Source organism: Mustela erminea, chromosome 2 (genome assembly GCF_009829155.1).
Source record: "Mustela erminea isolate mMusErm1 chromosome 2, mMusErm1.Pri, whole genome shotgun sequence".
NCBI lineage: Eukaryota > Metazoa > Chordata > Mammalia > Carnivora > Mustelidae > Mustela > Mustela erminea.
The window spans coordinates 68,787,799-68,809,029 of NC_045615.1; the positions used below are offsets into that span (position 1 = coordinate 68,787,799).

The following is a 21,231-nucleotide window of genomic DNA, read 5'->3' on the forward strand; positions in this document are numbered from 1 at the left end:
AATGACTTCTCTCTGTGTTTTAATTTGCATCATTTTGATTAGTTAAGTCAATTTTTTAATTAATTAAGTCAATTTTAAATGTTTTAATCATTTGTACTGATTCTGAGGATCATTCACACAGATCTACTTTTAACAGAGGTTTATAAGAACGCCTATAGCAAAAAGTATCCATCAAGTGTCCATAATTGTGGTGTCCCATGCAACTGTGAAAAATAATAGAGAAATCGCCACATATACCCTTTACCCAGTTTTCCCCAATGGTAACATCTTGCAAAACTGTAATGTAATATCACAAAGAAGATACTGACTTTGACACAACCCAGATACATGTTTTCCATCACAAGATTCCACTCCTTACTCTCTGACCCCTGGCAATCATGTAATCTACTCACTGTTCCTATAATTTTGTCATTTCTGGAATGTTATATAAATGGAATTATACAATATGAAAGCTTTTCAGACTGGCTTTTCAATTCTATATAACTTCCTGCAGATTTATTTAATATGTGTGTTATACCAATAGTATGTCCCTTTTGTTGTTGAATAGTATTCCATAGCTTTCTTTATAGCTTTATAGTTGAATTTTAAAGATTATTTCAGAATATATTTGCTTGACTTTAGGGGCTGAAGAAGGGATAGAAAATATAGCTGCTATTTAGGTAGTTATTCAGTCGTTTCACTAACATCCACTGATTGCAGACTACTGGGCTAAACATTCTTATGCACTTGGTTCCAAAAACGACTAAGACCCAAATACGGTCAAAATTATTTTTGAAGCAGTGCTAAGACTGAAACCCAGTTGGGCCTAGATTTCAGGAAACAAGAAAATGACTAGCTCAAGAAAATTCCTTCATTAATAACAATTTTCTAAAATGTAACAACTGTCCTAGGTTAAATTACAACTGGTTATAAAAAGACACAGTTTTTTTTTTTAAAGGCATTTTATCCAAAGGACTAGGCGCTTATTAAGCCACCCCCTTATATCCGATTTTCCCCCCTTATACTCGATTTTAAAGCCAACTACAAAAATCGAGTTTTACAGGAGCACTTGAGGATGTAAACCAAGCCGCGTCTGAGTAACCATCTCTTCCCATCTACTACAGCACGCTTGGATCGGAAAGGCTGGTGTCCCTGAAAAACTCTAGCCTTTTACTTCCTCTGGATGACAACCACCTATCCGAAATTATTCAAAGGTTTGATTTTAAACAAAACAAAACAAAAAAGATGCCAGTAGGTCGCCATTAAAAAGTTTCTTTACAATACTGACAATACAGAGATAGAAACGCAAAGTAGAGACCGGAAGAGAAAAATGTGGGGGTGCGTTCAAAACTTCAACCAGTCCCTCGACACCTACGGCGCGGTATTAGCAAAACCTAAGCACACATTACACAAAGAAGTGCCCCTTCTCATACCCGATGACTCTCGGCCTTGGGCTCTAAGTAAGCCGCTCACAAGGCTTTGGTACAAAGTTCGAAGCCTGAGCCTTGACCGTTGCGACACACGGAAATAGTCGGCAGCCAGAGGCGGGAAATGCTAGGAGAAAAGGAGGTTGCTAGTCCGGTCAAGGTCCAACGAAACAAATGCAACCAGGAATCGGACTAACCGCAAAGTAGAAGCTGCGGACAAACGAGCTTGTGGAAGTGACGTAAGAACCAGTGGCCGGAGGAGGCGGGGCCGCAAAGGGAGCGCGCCCTATTGGGGCCCGGGAGAGGCCGGGGGTGTGGCAGCGCCGGCCGCGAGGCGTCGGCCCGGGCGCACGGGAGGGCGGGGTCTGGGCGCGCGACGCGCGCGGACTGGCTTCTTTCAGGGGCTGGAGGCGGTCACTTTAGCTAGATTGGGGTCCCGAGGCGAGCAAGGGGCCATGAGGACGGCGACGGAGTCCAAATCCCGCAGCCTCACACTCCTCCCTCAAGCGGCAGCGACTCGGTGGCCGGTGGAGTAACCGCTGCCTTTGTTCTGAGCGCCGGTCCCTCCTGTCACCTCAGCCCCTCACGCCGTCGCGCTCCAGCTGGCCCGCCCTTGGTCCCCGAAGCCTCATTCGGCTCGTGCCGCGCGGATGCGGCTGCCGGGCCTGAGTGTGGGCTTTGAGAGGGAGGAGGAGGAGAAGCGGCGCCTGGGCGGCATGCGATGGGGAACTGCTGCTGGACGCAGTGCTTCGGGCTCCTCCGCAAGGAAGCGGGGCGGCTGCAACGTGTAGGAGGCGGTGGAGGGTAAGCCCGCTGGGGGAAGGGCCGGGCTCCTTCTGGCTCCTCCCTTTCGGCCCTTGCGGGGAACCCTCTTCACTGTCTGAACTGCGACGGCTGAGAGTAGGCCGGGAGCCCCTCTGCCCTCACCACCTAACGGGCGTCGAGCTGGTGGTCATAGTGGAGGCCCTGGTCGAGGGGGGGGGGCCCTCCCAGGGAAAGCTAGAGAAGGGGGCGGGCGTCGCTCTTGCCGCCTCCTGCAAGGCTCCCTCCGATCGCGCTGTCACGCGGGGTAAGAGCCATGGAGGGCATCACCTCTGGGAAGCATGAAGCACGCTCCCACGAAAGGGCAGTGGAACGGGCTCCACAACAACCCGGACACACCCTACGTTGAGTTTGGGCTTGATGCCAAAGGTTGTAGCTCTGTATTTTGACCCTCCCTTTGCGTGACGGAGCCGCTGAGAATCTGGCTCCAAAAAGTTGATGCCTCAGAGGGAATTTTAGTAAAAGGCATTGGGATGCTGTAGTCAAATAAGTAAGGTTCCAGACACTGAATAGCTCTTTGACAATGTGCGAAGACTTGCCGAATTGCTGGGATTCCGGTGGGCTTTCGGATTCTTAGTGTTGATAATAAGAGAAGCAGTGTGTAGCTTTTCCGTATTAATATTTTGGTTATTTCCAGAGGAATGCAGTACTCTTGAGTGCTACCCATAATCTCTGTAATCCTAGAGAAGTAACAGTCCTTCTGAACCTTACTTCTCTTTATTAAAACTGGTATATGTAAAACTGACACGGGTAGGTTTTTCAACCCACACCATCCATAAGAAAATAGAATTTCATAATCCATTTTGTGTGTTTTTTTTTTAATTTCTTAGGGTATTGAAAAAAAATTGAACAAATTCTTTTGAAGTTGGCTTTGTTGTAAAATACGTCCCAGGAATTCAAACTTAGAATCAAAAATCTGAACGAAGCCACTTTCTGTACAGAATAAGACTGCACTTTATAGAACAGATTGCTAAGTTTTCAGATCTCCCTCATTTAACCAACATTAGCAGGTCAGAATGTGTTCAGAATACATAAACTGGAGCCACATGATTTATAATCTGGATCTTTTGGTGATAGAGATCTTATATATGATTCACTCATTGGTTCCTCAGGCACAGATTCCTGGTGTTCATTGAATCACCTCTCTCATACAAAGTAGCCAAAATTATATATTAAGTATCCCTGAATGGAGAAGTAAGGAATTAAAGATTTTGTGCCTAGTTTAGTATTTTGATTTCCCTGACTTAAGGGCTGTTACTGTCAAAGGGGAACGTGACAGCTGTTTTTATCTATCATATCAGAGGGAATCATCTAATTTACTTCTAATTTTTGTGTGCAGGTGCACCTGTGTCGTCAAGTATGCTTAAATAGGTTTGCCTAAGGAAGAGATGCCACCAAGGCCCTGGCTTTGTTAATATTTTATTTGTAGTTGTGTTGTAGCATATTCAATTCTAATTGTGGAAATCAGGTCCTATACTCTAATTGGGTAGACAAAAATCACTTGTTTTTGATTTGTGAGTACAATGGGGTATCTGGGATTTTTGTTTTGTTCTTTCTTTGTGATTTGACAAACTAATTAAGTTTTCCTTAGAGGGTAGCATTAAAATTGTAGATTTTATTCCCTGAGCAGGTGAGGTTGGTAGCATAGGGAAGGGGTTTGGAGAGATCAGTGAATTAGTGTGTTAATTGTCTGTAGATATGCCATAAAAACATAATAGTTGGATCTCTATTCTTCTGTTATGGGCAAAACTTGAAAAAACAAATCTTGTTGAAGCAGTGAATGTCTGTGGGTGTGGACACTGTCATATAAAACCTTATAATGGTGATATTGGTACTGTTGATTTCAGTCCATAAACATAGGTATAGACAGTTTCCTTACTTGAATATTCTGAATAACTTATTGTTTTACATTACTTTTCACATTGTTTTAGGAGCTTCCAGTAAGCATGCAGAGACAGGTGGATATAGTTCATTGTTATTTACAGAATAAAGTTAAACTTTACCTCATTTTAGTTGCTTTTCTTTTTCTTTTTTAATCACCTGGGAATTCTGATTTTCTTTTAACTGTATGTCTAGAGAGTTAACTAATAGTTTATCTAAGGGTAAAATATTGAGGGGTGATCACAAAGACTTGATCTGATTTATATTTATCACTATAGTGGCCGCAGGTAGAATAATCCTGGGCTTTCTTATACTGTTTTAAGCCAGACATCACAAGGATGCTTTATGATACAGGGCCTTAGCCTGACAGATTTCTCAAAGGCATCTCAAAAGTCAGATCACTCAGTTTTCACTATCCAGTTTCAAAATCAGAATTACTAATGTTTTAGTTTATAAAATATTAGAGAATTCTAGATTTTATATTCTAGAATATCTGTCAATAGTCAAAATATTAATATCAGTATTGAGATATGTCAGAAACCTTTCTACTAATAAAATTATCTGGGGATTAAAGCAGAAGGAGTTAAATATCTTTAAGCAACCTATCTAAAATACCTAAGAAATATCTAGAATATGTATTTCTCTCCCTTAAGATTTCTTCTTCCTCTGCTAAGGAGTCATCCTTTTCTACTACAGGGAGTTTTGTTTACCAACATGGTCTAGAGGGCTCCACCTACTGGTTGGTTCTTGGGCAGTACTAGAAATCTTGTATAGATAATTTTGGTGTTTTTTTTCCCCTCAAACTGAAGACCCATTTATGTTTTGTTGTATTTTCTCATTTTTATCTTGCCATATAATTCCACACAGTGATTCCAGTTAAAATGTACTATAGTTTTATAAAAATGTATGATCATGTTTTGTATCCTTGATATTAACATTTGTTGGCTTTTTGGCTCCAGTAGCAAAGTTGCCTTCAGGCGGTAGTTTATGGTGATTTGCTATTTTCTTTCCTGGGAAGAAATATTTTAGTAATAGCTGCCAACATTCAATTACTTCCAATATGTGCTGGCTCTGTTATAAGTACTTTACATTATCTCATTTATTCCTCACCACAATCCTGTGAGGAAGATAAGTACTATTACATAGATCATAGATTAAAAACTGAAAAGTTTACCTTGCTCAAGACAGCGGAACTGGGATTGATTCCAGGTCACTCTGAATTCAGAGCCTTTACCCTTAACTTCTAATGGCTCGTGGCTTTTTATTTTATAGGTGATGTGTGCGTACTTCTGAAAAATTTGACTTTATTCTGTGTGATAAAACTGTTCTTTTCTTGAAACTATGCACTTGACCTTGGCAACATTACTTTTATTATTTTCCTGTTTATCTCCTGACTAGTTCTTACTCTATCTGCCTATTAAATACAACATTTTTCTGTCTTGTCTTCGCTTTATTTAGTTCTCTTCACACGTATACACAAGCCTGAAGAAATTTTATCCATTCTTATGATTTCAACTACTGTGACTTCCAAATCTCATTTCTTTTAAACAAACCTCTTGAGGCGCCTGGGTGGCTCAGATGATAAACGTCTGCCTTTGGCTCAGGTCATGATCCCAGGGTCCTGGGGGATTGAGCCCTGCATTGGACTCCTTGCATTGGGCAAGCCTGCTTCTCCCTCTCCCTCTGCTTGCTGCTCCCCCCACTGTGCTCTCTCTCTCCATCAAATAAATAAATAAAATCTTTAAATAAATAAACAGACCTCCTTTCAAAGGTTCAGCACTATATTTTCAGTTGCCAACTGAATACACTGGATACACTTGGATATACGAAGGCTCCTCAAATCAACCTATCTAAAATACCTAAGAAATATCTAGAATAGGTATTTCTCTCCCTCAAGATTTCTTCTTCCTCTGCTTCATGTATTCTCTCATTCCCTTACCAGGTACATTCGTAGTTTTCCCAGCTACTAACTCAACTTCATAGTCCTGTACCCCTCTCTTATCTGCTAAGTTAGTCTCTCCTTAATACATACTGAACCCATTTCCTTTGTTGGTATTTGTGCCTTAAACCTTGTCTTTCAAATCACCAGGTTTCTCCTTCTTAACTGTTCTCCACTCTTGTATCTCTCATACTTCAGTCCCATCTTCCCTTTCTGTCACTGGAGTTAGGCTTTCTAAAACCCATATTGGATCATACCATGCCCTTGCTTAAGCCACTTTGTGTCCCATTTCCTGCAGGTAACTTGCTCAGTTTTTTTTCCCTTCTGTGACAGATGATAAGTATTCAGGTACTTATACCATTCATGGTATTCAGATGTGCAACATAACATCCATTTGTATGCTCGGGATTTTATGCAGCTTCTGTGTTTGAGGGTGAAGAGTGTAATCTCACTCTTTGTTCTCTTGTTCAGAAAATCATTTTAGAATACAAATCAGTGAGAATAACATTGAAAAGAAAACAATGAATCTGTTCTAATTTCAAAAAACTTACCTCAATCATAAACCTTAATATCTTAACTTTTTTGATAAATGATATCTTCATAGAGAGTATCAAAAATAAACTCCGGACAAAAATAAACTGACAAGGGCATCTGACTCTTAATTTCGGCTCAGGTCATGATCTCAGGGTTGTGGGATTGAGCCCCATCAGATTCTTTAGCTCCCTCTCAATCTGTACCCCCACCCTCCACATGCATGGTCTCTCCAAATAAACAAACAAACAAACAAACAAACAAACTCCTGACAAGATAACCATATCCATTTTACCATTTACTAATTGCGTTTTCTAATTATATTTGTCTTAGAGTATACAATTTAAAATTGTAGATTTTTCTTCCTGCTCACATGAACTTGGCAGCATAGGCAGGGAAGATCAGTGAAAGTATTCTCTGCCATTCTTTCACTTGCCATATCCCCAATATGCTATATACTAGATGGGCTATACGCATTCCTGTTTTCCTAAAATACAATGTTCTCTCATCCTTGCCTTTGTGATATTTCTTCATTTCCTATTCTTCGTGAGCTTTAACTTATCCATTGGTTTTTCTATGAAACCCGCTCTAGCCCCCTGAGACAATATTGTCTCCCTGAGGAAATAATATTTTCTATAGACTTAAATCTGTTTTATAACAGATTGGCAAGCTTTTTCTGTAATGAGACAGATAATATATATTTTAGGCTTTGCAGGCCGTAAGGTTGCAGCTTTGTTGGAATTGCTGTACTTTGCTGTATTAGTGCAAAAACACAGGCAATATATAAACAAATGCATGTGACTGTTAAAATAAAACTTTGCCTTTCAGAAACAGGCATTGGGCCAGATTTGGACCATGGACCACAGTTCGCTGACTTTTAGTATCTTCCTTGATAGAGGGTTAAGAGCTCCTCAAGGTCAGGGACTATGCTTTATCTTTATTGCCCTCTACTCTCAGTGTCTCATGTTTGTTGAATGAATAGCCAGAGAGTATTATTTTTGAACTTGGAAGATTTAGAAAACAGAGTTTTCTCTTATGCTTCTTTTTCTTTTAGATGTTTGTCTAACTTTGGCAAAAATGTCACTCATTCACAGAGTTAAACATAAAACCTACCAGTTTAATGTTGATTTACTTTAAAAAATCATATAGAGTACCAGTGAGCATTTAATATTTTATCATAATATATGTTGCTAAAATGGTAATCAGTAGTGTCATTATTGAGAGATTCAGTTTACTTTTCTACATCTTTGTCAGCTTTGAAAAATGTACAAGTTTAAGATGTTTCTTTTGAAATTTCAGAAATTAGGAAGGAAAACTATAATAGATTTAAATAGATATGAATTTTCTGAGTATTCTGTATTTTACCTTAAAGACTTCCCAGAGCTGTGTTCTGAACCTTACTCTATTCTTCCTTAATATATTTTTTTCTTCTTTAATGTACTTTTCCTGGGCAATGGCATGAAAACACATGTCTTTACGTATTATGTGCATACTAATGAGCCTGGTCATGTGAGTGTTAGCTCTGAAATATCATATTGCCCACTCAGTATTTCCATTTGGGTATCAAACATAACTTCCAACCATTTCTGCTACTTTGTGCCCTACCTTGTGAGTGGTAAACAATGTATAGCCACCTAAAACAGGAACCTGAGAATCCTGTTAAACTCCTCCCTTTCAGTCACCCTCCAAATCCAGGCTGTTAAGGTTCTGAATGGCCTCTACATCTTTCCAACTTCTACATCTTCCCTGCCTTCATACAGATCCTTTCATCTTCTATATATTTGGAGCTCTACCCTCTTGCTGATACCTTTTTGAGCTGATGTCTTTCTAATCTGAAAACCAAAAAGAAACACTAAACCTTACTTTCCCTTTAACAAACTAAAGAATTGTCTTGGTATCTCCATTTGCTCACTTCTTACTCAGTCTTTTTTTTTTTTTTTTAAACACATTCTTCTCTTGTTTCTTTTTTTTTTAAATGTTTTATTTATTTGATAGAGATCACAAGTAGGCAGAGAGGCAGGTAGAGAGAGAGAGGAAGGGAAGCAGGCTCCATGCTGAGCAGAGAGCCTGATGCAGGCCTCGACCAGGACCCTAAGATCATGACCTGAGCTGAAGGCAGAAGCTTCAGTCCACTGAGCCACCCAGGAGCCCCTCTTACTCAGTCTTCAAGGCAAGCTAACGCTCGTTATCCCTGCTGCTGCAGTCGTTGTTGCCCACTACCGGCATAACATCAAAACAACCATCATAATCCAGTGGATATTAGTAATCCTTATTGTACATGATTTTTTAGCTGCATTTATTGCTGTTGGCTCTCCCTTCACTCCTGTAATTTCATACTTACCATATTTTCTATCTGCCTCCCTGGGTAGTGGATTTAAGTTGATCTGTCTTCCCTATCTTCTGTGAATGTTCGTTTTCATCACTTCAGTCATTAAATGTTAGAGTCATTCAAAACTGAATTAGACTCTTCTTGTACTATACTTTCCTTAAAGCATAGCGTGCATGTCGTCACTAATCTAGGAGCATCTTTTAACTCTGTTCCCACATTTCTTAGTCCATCCCCAAAACCAGATTTTTTTTTTGTACCTCCTAGTTTTTCAGCCTACCCATTTCTCTCACCCCTGCCACATTAGTCCAAGCTGTCCTCATAGCTTGCTTAGATTTCCAATAACCTCTGTTAAAATAGCACTCTTCCTCATTCATCATTTTCTGACACTGCTTTAGTCCATCATAGCACTTACTACTCCATGACTTTGTAAACTGTTGTCTGTTCCCCTTTAATATGGTATAAATTTCATGAAGTCAAAAACTTTTGTTTATTCCTATGAATCCAGTATAGCAATAGTGCTTGCCAGTATTAGGCACTAAATAAATATTTGTTGACTGAGTGAGTAGACTACTCACATGTACCCACATCTATTCTTGACCTATTTTAATTGGTCCTGTATTTTGGAGTCAAAGTAATCTGATGCAAATCCATAATACAAACACAACTTAAAATTCTTCAGTGGCTTATTGTACTTTTAGAATAAACACTGAAATCTTTAACTAGGTTTCAAGGCTTTGTATTATCTATTCCTTGCCTTCCTTTTGGGGGAGGGGTGGCCCTCCCCCATTTCTTGAATCCATTTCTTCTCTTTTTACTTATGTAACTTCTCTCATCTTTAGATGCCAGCTCAAGGATTATTTCTCACAGAAGTCTTCCCAAACCACCTCCTACTCTCAGGGGATAAGTCCTCATACCATCATGGAATCATCTTCCTTTTCTTTTGAGCACTTCTTCAGGTTTTTATGATACCTAAAATAGTGTGATTAATTAATATCTGTTTTCTGCTTTCAGTGTAAGGGAAGCAGTCCATGCTTGTTTTTGCTGACCATTGAACACTCAGCTCCAAGTTATATGCCTAATATGTAGTATTTAGGCAATAAATACTTGTTCACAGAATTAATGAGTATGTTTCTTAAATGTATCTTGTTCTTTTCATTCCCCCTTGCTTTTGGTACCTACTACTCCCTGAAACATTTTTTCCTCACTACTTGGGGCCTGGCTAATTCCTCCTCCATCTGATTTTTGATGCCCCTCATTTGAACATATGCCACTCAGAGTGTGCTGAGTTGTTAATGTAGTTTTTAATTTACCTGTGTATCTACCCCCATTAGATCCTAAGCCTCTTGGATACATGGGTCAGCTTTTATTCACTTCTGTATTTTAGCTACAAAGTTATATATGTCTGTCATTCAGTAATCCAGGGAACTTCACTTAGATTAAAAAGTTCGATATCATAGATATGTACGTAGCAACAGTTTTTAAAAGAAGAAGGTGGTCAGCAATTTCAGATGCTGCACACAGATTACAGAGGATGGATGAGAAAGAACCAAAAGATTTCTAAGGCCTCTTCTGGTTACTAGTTTCTTCTAATTCAGGCCCCTTTAAATAGCAGTGACCTTTATACCATGCATCTTTTTTGGACACAGTGCTATAAACCTAGAAATCAACCACAAGAAAAAGTCTGGAAAGACCATAAATACGTGAAGATTAAATAGCATGCTACTAAACAGTGAATGAGCGAAGCAAGAAATCAAAGAAGAAATTTTAAAAATTACATGGAAACAAATGAAAATGAAAACATGACGGTCCAAAACCTCTGCAGCAAAAGCTGTTCTAAGAGGGAAGTTTATAGCAATATAGGCCTACCTCAAAAAGCAAGAAAAATCTCAAATAAGCAACCTAACCTTGCACCTAAAGGAGCTAGAAAAAGAACAAACAAAACCCCAAACCAACACAAAGGATCAATAAAAATTTTTAGAAATAAATGATGTAGAAACTTAACAACAATAACAAAAGAACAGATCACTGAAACCAGGAGATGGTTATTTGAAAAAAATCAAAAAAATTGATAGGCCTTTAGCTAGACTTATCAAGAAAAAGGACTCAAACAAAATCACAAATGAGAGAGGAGAATTAACAGAAATGCAAACAATTATAAGAGAATATTATGAAAAATTATATGCCAACAAATTGGGGCGTGAAGCCAGAAGAGATGGATAAATTTCTACCCAAAGCCAGAAGAGATGGATAAATTTCTGGAAATGTCTAATTTACTGAAGCAGGAAGAAATAGTGAATTTGAACAGACCAATTACCAGGGAAAAAATTAATCAGCAATAAAATAAAACTCCTAAAAAACAAAAGTCCAGGGATCAGACAGCTTCACAGGGCAATTCTACCAAACATTAAAAAAAGAGTTAAGTGATAAGTTCCATGGCATTCAGATGTGCAACATAACATCCATTTGTATGCTTGGGATTTTATGCAGCTTCTGTGTTTGGGGGTGAAGAGTGTAATCTCACTCTTTGTTCTCTTGTTCAGAAAATCATTTTAGAATACAAATCAGTGAGAATAATATTGAAAAAACAATGAATCTATTGTAATTTCAAAAAACTTAACTCATTCATAAACCTTAATATCTTAACTTTTTTGATAAATGATACCTTCATGGAGAGTATCAGAGATAAACTCCTGACAAAAATAAACTCCTGACAAGGGCATGTGACTCTTAATTTCGGCTCAGGTCATGATCTCAGGGTTGTGGGATTGAGTCCCATCAGATTCTTTAGCTCCCTCTCAATCTGTACCCCCACCCTCCACATGCATGGTCTCTCCAAACAAACAAACAAACAAACTCCCGACAAGATAACCATATCCATTTTACCATTTACTAATTGTGTTTTCTAATTATATTTGTCTTAGAGTATACAATTTAAAATTGTAGATTTTTCTTCCTGCTCACATGAACTTGGCAGCATAGGCAGGGAAGATCAGTGAAAGTATTCTCTGCCATTCTTTCACTTGCCATATCCCCAATATGCTATATACTACATAAGTTGCTTCTCAAATTAGCCCAAAAAAATAGAAAGGAAGAAAAACTTACAGATTCATTCTGTGAGGCCAGCATTAACAGGATAGCAAAACCAGACAAAGGTGCCACCAAAAAAGAGAACTATACGCCAATATCTCTAATTAACATAGATGCAAAAGCCCTCAACAAAATACTAGCAAACTGAATTCAACAATACATTAAAAAAATCATTCACCACAATCATGAGATTTATTCCTGGGTTGCAAGGGTGGTTCAATATTCAGAAATCAATTGTCGCAATGTATCACATCAAGGGGAGAAAAGATAAAAACCATGTGGTGGTTTCATAGATGCAGAAAAGGCATTTCACAAGGTACAACATCCATTCATGATAAAAACCCTTAACAAAGTAGAGTGAGAGGGAAAATACCTCATATATGTTATGTATGTTAATATTATATGTTATATGTATTAATAAAGGCCATATGTGAAAAACCCACAACAAATAACATACTCATTGGAGAAAACAGAGCTTTTCCCCTATGGTCAGGAACAAGACAATACCACATAGTACTGGAAGTCGTAGCCACAGAAATCAGACAATAAAAAGTATTAAAAAGACTCTAAATTGGTAAGGAAGAAGTAAAATTTGCACTATTTGTAGATGACATGATACTATATAAAGAAAATCTTAAAGACTTCACCAAAAAGCTAGAACAGATAAATGAATTCAGTAAAGTCTTGGGATACAAAATCAATGTACAGAAATCTGGTGCATTTCTGTATACTAATAATGAAGCAGCAAAAAAATTAAGAAAAACAGTCCCATTTACAATTGCACCAAAAATAATAAAGTATGAAAGACCTGTACTCTAAAAACTATAAAGCACTGGTGAAAGAAATTCAAGAAGAAGATGAATGGATCAAGAAGATGTGGTATATATACACAATGGAATACTATGCAGCCATCAAAAGAAACGAAATCTTGCCATTTGCGACAATGTGGATGGAACTAGAGGGTATCATGCTTAGTGAAATAAGCCACAGAAAGACAACTATCATATGATCTCCCTGATATGAGAAGTGGAGATGCAACATGGGGGGTTAAGGGGGTAGGAGAAGAATAAATGAAACAAGATGGGATCGGGATAGAGACAAACCATAAGTGACTCTTAATCTCACAAAACAAACTGAGGGTTGCTGGGGGGGGAGGGGGGTTGGGAAAAGGGGGGTGGGGTTATGGACATTGGGGAGGGTATGTGCTATGGTGAGTGCTGTGAAGTGTGTAAACCTGACAATTCACAGACCTGTACCCCTGGAGATAAAAATATATGTTTATGAAAAATAAATAATTTAAAAAAATTTTAAAAAAAGAACCAAAGAAATGGAAAGATATTCTATGCTCATGGATTAGAAGAACAAATATCGTTAAAATGCTTTACTACCCAAAGCAATTTACACATTTAATGCCATCACTATTAAAAGACCAACAGCATTTTTCACAGAACTAGGACAAATAATCCTAAACTTTGTATGGAACCATAAAAAGCCCTGAATAGCCAATGCAACCTTGAAAAGCAAAGCTGGGGGCATCACAATTCCAGACCTCACGTTAAATTACAAAGCTGTAATCATGAAGACAGTATGGTACTGGCACAAAACAGACACATAGATCCGTGGAACAGAATAGAGGCCCCAGAAATGGACCTTCAGCTCTATGGTCAACTAATCATTGACAAAACAGGAAAGAATATCCAATGGAAAAAGGACAGTCTCTTCAACAAATGATGCTGGGAAAATTGGACAGCCACATATAGAAGAAAGAAAGCAAAAATAAACTGAGACTGCAAAACTACAATGAGAGATCACCTCACACCATTAGAATGGCTAAAATCAACAACACAAGAAGCAACAGTTTGGTGAGGATGTGGAGAAAAAGGAACCCTCATGCAGTGTTGGTGGGAATGCAAACTGGTGCAGCCACCAAGAAAAACAATATGGAAGTTTCTTAGAAAGGTAAAAATAGAACTACCCTACAATCTAGCACTACTAGGTAACTACTCAAAAAAATATAAAAACACTAATTCAAAGAGATATATGCGCCCCTATGTTTATAGCAACATTATTTACTATAGCAAAGTCGTGGAAACAGTCCAAGTGTCCATCTATAGATGAATGGATAAAGAAATGTGGTGTATATATTCAGCCATATAAAAGAATGTAATTTTTCTATTTGCAACAATATGTGTGGGATTATAGAGTATAATGGTAATTGAAATAAGGAGTCCGAGAAAGGCAAATGCCGTAAGATTTCACTCATGTGGAATATAAAAAACAAACAAAGGGGGAAAAAAGACAAAGCAAGAAACAGACTCTTTTAACTATAGAGAACAAACATGGTTACCAGAGGGGAGGTGTGTGGGGGTATGGGTGACCTAGGTGGTGGGGATTCCTAAGGGCACTTATCCTAATGGGCACTGGGCGATGTATGGAATTGTTTAATAACTATATTGTATACCTGAAATTAATATAACACTATGTTAACTATTGCCATTAAAAATTAAAAAAAAAAAAAGGCAGTGACCTTTTTAACCCATGTTTTCTGTCTTAAACATGTGTAACAGAAAGAGTTGTCTTTCCTTTCCAAGGCATAAAATAAATTTTCTGAACATCCATTCTTCCTAAATTTGCCCTCATTAATGAGGGACTTAATAAACAGTAAATATTATTACTTTATTTTAAAAACAGTTAAGCATCTGTCCTGAGATTGAGTCCTGCATTAGGTTCTCTGCTCAACAAGGAGCCTGCTTCTCTCTGTCTGCTTCTCCCCCTGCTTGTACACTTTCTCTCTGTCAAATAAAATCTTTAAATTAAAAAAAAATCACCTATGTTGACACTATCCCCACCTGGAAAATCTATTGATGGATCATCCCTTGAGATTTGAATTCTTAAACCTTCATTGAAGCATTTGATAATAATTGAAAAATGATGTGTCTATCATCTTTATTGTAATAGTCTGAGAGACATCTGATTTGTAACCTTTCCAATCTTCTGTTCAGAAGAAAAAGTCTTGGGAAGCTTTTAATTTTTAATCTACTTTGAAACAATTTACCACGGTTCTTCGTTATTTATTTATAATGTTAAACAGAAGATGTAGGGAAAGACTTTGCTATTTTATTCTAACATATAGAAGTGTATGAAAAAAAGGAACAATGCCAATGTAGGATTTGTGAAAAATTTTCAGTTATCTTTTAGTTAAGTCACTTTGGTGTAAAAGAGTATCTGCTCTGCAAAATAACATGTAGTAGCATAAAAAACTGCACTTGTGGTCTACTCTTTATGAGACTGATTTATTAATAAAAGATTGTGTTGATATCTGCTTTTGATAACATTGATAAAGATCTATACAAGAATCTTCATTTGTGTAATACATTTACTTTTAAACTCTCCCAAATTCTTTTAAAAGATTTATTTATTAGAGAGAGAGAGCGAGCCCTCAGTGGGGAGGGGAGAGGGAGATGGACAGAGAAGCTCAAGCAGACTCCCTGCTGAGTGTGGGGCTATCGCAGACCTTGATCCCACAGCTCTGAAGATCATGACCTGAGTTGAAATCAAGAGTCCGAAGCTTAAGCAACTGAGCCACCCAGGTGTCCCACTTGTCTACGTTTTTTATGTGCCACCATCATTCAGAGTATGTTAGCTTATCTTTTCTCCCTCTTTAATATCCTTTACATGTTTGAGTCCACTTTCACTTTTTTGGCAGTAGTAGAATAAATAAACAGAAACTTTGTTTAGAGACATAAGGGATATAAGTATTATGTACAAATGAATGTCCATGGATGACTTTAGGGAGTTCTAGACTGTTATGGGAGAAGAAAAATAACCTACTATTTTCTTTAAATCATTGTTTTTGGAGCCACTTTTTTTCAGCAGCTCAGTTTTTACCATAATTATACACCTGAAGATATATGATCTTAAATAGAACAGTGGATTGTTGCCCACATTATTTCAAACTTCCCCTTTACCTTCAAGGCTTATGGCTGAATTCATAAAAATTAAATGCACACATGTTGTGACTTTAATCATTTTCTTTACAGTTAAGCTTTACTTTTTGTGATACTGTGTATTCCTAGAGGACTCTTCCAGCTTCTCATATCACTTAGTTCTTTATTTTCACCCCTGGCATTTAAGTCTCATACCTTGGATTTGTCATGTTTTTTTTTTTCCTCTCACACCTTCATTCTTGACTCCTGCTTTCATACTATGTCCCTATTAAGATTCTGATCTCCTCTCCATCATACCATTTTTCCAATCTATTCCCCATCCAGATGATTTTCATGTTCTAAATGTTTTTTAATCTATCAATTTCTCTCACTGACTCCACTATAGTACCTAAACTCAAATTTAATTGCAAACATTATTCATGTATTCCCTTATTCTTTATGCATTTATCTCTATTCATTTCTCTAGGAGTCACATGGTTCCTGACACTTGGAGGAGCAGCTTCTTATGTGGACCTAAGTTTACTCCCAGCTTGAAGGGAAAAGTGGTGTTTTTATTCCCCTGTAGTCATTCTGAATATAGTAAACATTGATTGATTAGTTCTTTGACTGAGGGTATTGGTTTTACCTGGAGTATTTATTCAGAATTTCCACTTTCATACATGCAGTTCTGGTTCATTCATTCATTTATGCTCCTGTGTAGTATGTCATTGTATAAATAGGCTATCATTAATTTATCCATTCTCTTGTTGATGAGCATGTAGATTATCTTGAGGTTTTTTTGCTATTACTACTTCAGTTAACATTCTTATAAATGACTCTTTGTATGTGTGTATGAGAGATTCTGTAGGTACCTATACCCAGGAATGGAATAGCTTTGTCATAGCTGACATATATCTTCAAACTTAATGGAAAATATCAAACTTTTCAAAGTAATTTTACCAGCTTATACTTTTACCAACAGTGGTTTACATTGTTCTACTTCCTAACACCTGGTGTTGTCAGATATTTTTCCCTATCTGTTAATGTGAATGCTGTCTAATATTTACACTAAAATTTTATTGTATTCCTATATTCTTGCAACAAATAATACATATTTTAAAAATTATTTTCCATGTTAGCAGTGAAAAATAAACTAGGAATAAGTCAGTAGTAGATGTGTGAAATCAAAATAGCATTTAAAAACAAAAAACAGATGGAGGATAGTGACATGTTTATGGATAGAAAGATGAGAATTGAGTGCAATTCCAGCAGTTGCACTGAACTTAACAAACTGATTCCAACAAATTTTATGAAAGAACAAAGAAACCAAAAATAGCCTGCAAGTTTTGAGGAAGGCAACTTGCCTTATCAGTTATGTTCTAATAACCAAAACCCTGTTGAATGGTCCAAGGCTAGATAAATAGATGAGTAGAACTGAATATAATACCCAGGCTCTGGAAATCAACCTGATGGGGAGCTCAGAAATCTTCATTTTTTAAGAAGGTAACTGTTACATGCCAAAGTATAAGAATGGCAGATTATTAAAACAGCTGTTAGAACTAAATATGTATTATTGGAGGTACTTTTGTGTATTGTGTCTATTTCAGGAACTCACTTTTTTTCCTTTTCTTATTTCAGCTCTCAGAGGTGTACTTCAGTTTCCTGTCAGTAATAATAACTTAATAATTGATTTTTTTCCCAAGGTAGGAATGGATGCCATTCCTAGATTTACTGTTGCCATTTTCTCATGTTGTTTTCTCTGATACTTCCAACATTCACTCCTCCAAAAATCTCTGGTCTGTATAAGCTTGGGAGTTCTCTCTTGGAGTTTTGTTATTATAAATGAATCAAATTAAGATTCTTTGAGATTCAATAGCTTTAGTCAAGAGTTACAAATATGAAAGCAGATAATATGGTTTTTAGCTGCCTATTTTTATTTTTAAGCAGTTATATTTGCATAATGAAAAATCTTAAATTGTTTTCTACTGATTTACTTCAAATTTTTTAGTGACATTTAGGGAACTTTGTACAACATGACCCATTTATATGCTAACAATAGGTCTACAAAAGTAGGATGGCTATTCTTTATTTTTAGATTCTTAAGAAGTTAATGAAAGTATTAGATCTGATTTTCTTATAATTTTAAGTGTCAGCAGGTTTATTTACTCCTAATATTTAGTGAAGAACTTTTTATGAATGATAGAACAAATGCTTTATGAATGCTAAAAGCATATATTGTAAGCAGTGTTATGTATAAAATCAGCATACGTTTAGATTCTCAGCTGCACACAGTATTGGAACATGCACATCAGTGTTTTCAACTGAAGAATATGATCAGTTGAACTTGGAGGAGGAATTGAGGAAGATCTAAAAGATGTTTGTGTTTGCTCATGGATATATGTTGAAAAGAGCTTAGTTATTGGAGTTAGATCATTTTATTTTTTATTTTGTTTTGGTTTGGTTTGTTTTTTTTGTTTGGTACTAAGTCTTCAAAAATCCAGTATCTATTTGAAATCTTCAGACTGAATTCTTTTTTTTTTAATTTATTTATTTTTTCAGCGTAGGAGTATTTATTGTTTTTTGTACCACACCCAGTGCTTCATGCAATCTGTGCCCTCTCTAATACCCACCACCTGGTTCCCCCAACCTCCCAACCCTCACCCCTTCAAAACCCTCAGATTGTTTTTCAGAGTCCATAGTCTCTCATGGTTCACCTCCCCTTCCAATTTCCCTCAACTCCCTTCTCGTCTCCATCTCCCCTTGTCCTCCATGCTATTTGTTATGCTCCACAAATAAGTCAGACTGAATTCTTAATTCAGACTAGCCACATTTTAACTGCTCAGTAGCCACACCTGGCTAATGGCTAACATATTTGAACAGTTCAGATCCATAAGATTATAATATCTCATAGAATTATTGTGGAGAGGACATGTATATAAAAATACATATAAAAACTAAGTTCATTAAAAAAAAAAAAACCCTAAGTCCATAATACATTATAATACCCTGTTGTAGGTACTGAATAAATGTAAATTGCTCTTTGATCTCCATTACAGTAATAGCTTGTTATACTTTGGTTTTTGTAACATTATGTGTACCAGGAAGCTTCAAGTCAATAAAACATTTTTTTTCAAATTGAAGAAAGCAAAGTGCTATTTCTCTAAACCAAGTAACAGTAATCAAGAGTCAGGCCTTTAGAATAGACATTGCTACTTTTTTTTTTTTTTTTTAAGATTTTATTTTTATTTATTTGAGAGAGAGAGAGTACAAGTAGGCAGAGCAGCAGGCAGGGGGAGAGGCAGAAGCAGGCTCTCCGCTGAGCAGGGAGCCCGATGTGGTACTCCATCCCAGGACACTGGGATCATGACCTGAGGCAGCCACTTAACTGACTGAGCCACCTAGATTACTACTTGTAATCATTTTGTTTATCTTCTAATATTTAACTTTGATCAAAGGTTGTTGTAAATGTAGTTTAATTAGTTGATATCGAATCTGGTTTTAAACTGATCCAGTTTCTTTTTTCTCTCATTTTCCTCTGTTCTTTTTTAATGGTGCCATTTATATACAACTAAAACTTCATTTTTGAGGAAAATATTATCAACTAGGACCTATGTACTATAATGAAATATTACTGCACAGGACTTGGAAGGCCTGGATAAAACAAGTCCTGTGATTTTTTTCCTATGGCTAGCTTTGTTGTTTCATTAACACATAGCAATTTTGTTTGAACAATCACATTGGTGATTTCTTCTTGTCCCAGGCTCTTGCCCTCAGCTTTATTGGATCAAACAGAGAAAACCAGAAGGCATATTTGGTAATTAAAAGTATGAGATATAACTGTCCAGGAACTGCATAGTACTTTTATCTTCAGATAAGGACATTCTTTCACTGTGCGTAAAGAATAATGGGGTGGAAGCTCTTAGTGAGTACAGATTTCGAAAAAGTTAGGCAGTTCAAATAACTTGTTATCCGGGAGCACAACCTACCACTGGAGCCAGACCTATCAGTTCCTTGGACCAGGGACTCCTCTACATTCAGGCTTTGGATTAACTCTGCTAACATTTGTTTCTCTCTTTCCTGTACTTCCATTTCCTCTACTTTAACATATGCTTCTTTTAGATGTTAACTACTTCTGTTTAAGTCTCAGAACCCAAGGGCTATTCTGTTTCTTTAAGGTAATTTAGTTTGTCAAGATAGCAGGTGCATTAATGGTATATTGCTTTTATAGTTTTAACTTTTGTTTCTTGGTATTTCACTTTTGGGGAAATAACTCATTCTTCCTCTCTTTCCCAGGAATAAGCTATATGTCTATATCTCCATACAGACATTGGAAGTAAAATTCTTAAAAATAATAGCCATGTGTATGCATTAGTAATAACATGCAGCAGATGTATGGGAGAGGAAAAATTGCTGGCATTGCATCTTTGTTTATAGGAAACCTTCCTTGAGATAGGAAAAGAAAACAAAGATGAATTTCCTGGGTTTGAAGCCAAGAAGAAAAGAATGGTGTTCTTAAAGATCAGGAATTGAGAAGTAGCCCCAGTGTTAATTATAGAAAATACAAGGGCATTTTGGACTGATGTTTATCTTAATGTGCTAGGCTTGGAATTTGAATAGCGAACTCTCATCTAGAGTTCTAGAGAACTCTAACTATGTGTGGATGTCAAGCTTAAGGCATCTAAAACCACCAGGCCTCCCCTTTCCTAGCTTTTTTCATCTCAGTAAATGGTAACTTCTCATTCTTCTGGTTGTTCGGGACAAAAACTTAGGAGATTCATCCTTTTTACATACATTCCTACAACTAATTCATTAGCAAATTCTGTCAGTCTTTTCTTCAGAACTGCTTCTTAGGACTTCAGCTTGATGATCCATCCAAGCTACCATCATTTCTCTGTTGTGCTATTACAAAAGATTCCTAATTGGCCTCTTAAAACTTAGATCATCTGTTTAGGATCTTCCAGTGAAATGCTTATACAGCTAATAAATTCTTAAAGAATGGTAGGTTTAAAGTCATGATTTTGTACCTTCTCATGAAATAATGGAGCTAAGCAGTGATTAGTAGTGGATGCTGAAACCATTTGGTAAAATGTTGATGGGAAGCTTTATAATAGATGAATTAGGCTGACGATACCTGAACCTACGAATCATTCTTGGAGTCAGTAAAAGTAAGGCAGACAAAAATAAAATCCCTCATAATTTGGTTCAGTAGCAGGTACCGCATAGGAAGGGTTCTTGCCCTAAAAAACTGCCCTCAATTTAAATCAAATTGTCGGTACATAGGAAATACAGAGAATAGAGGAGGCAAACAAC

At 37.1% G+C, this 21,231-nt stretch overlaps 1 protein-coding gene across 2 annotated transcripts in view; it reads left to right on the top strand.

Moving 5' to 3' along the window:
* Positions 1-1,732: 1,732 nt before the first annotated feature.
* The window catches only part of AP1AR (adaptor related protein complex 1 associated regulatory protein), a 39,859-nt gene continuing 20,360 nt past the window's right edge, over positions 1,733-21,231 (top strand). Inside the window, exon 1 of one of the 2 annotated variants that reach the window (XM_032333167.1) lies at positions 1,733-2,210. In XM_032333167.1, the coding sequence (XP_032189058.1) occupies positions 2,128-2,210 (83 nt within the window). In that variant the 5' untranslated portion in view covers positions 1,733-2,127. The remainder of the gene's footprint in view (positions 2,211-21,231) is intronic. The other variant, XM_032333166.1, reaches the window with a different exon arrangement.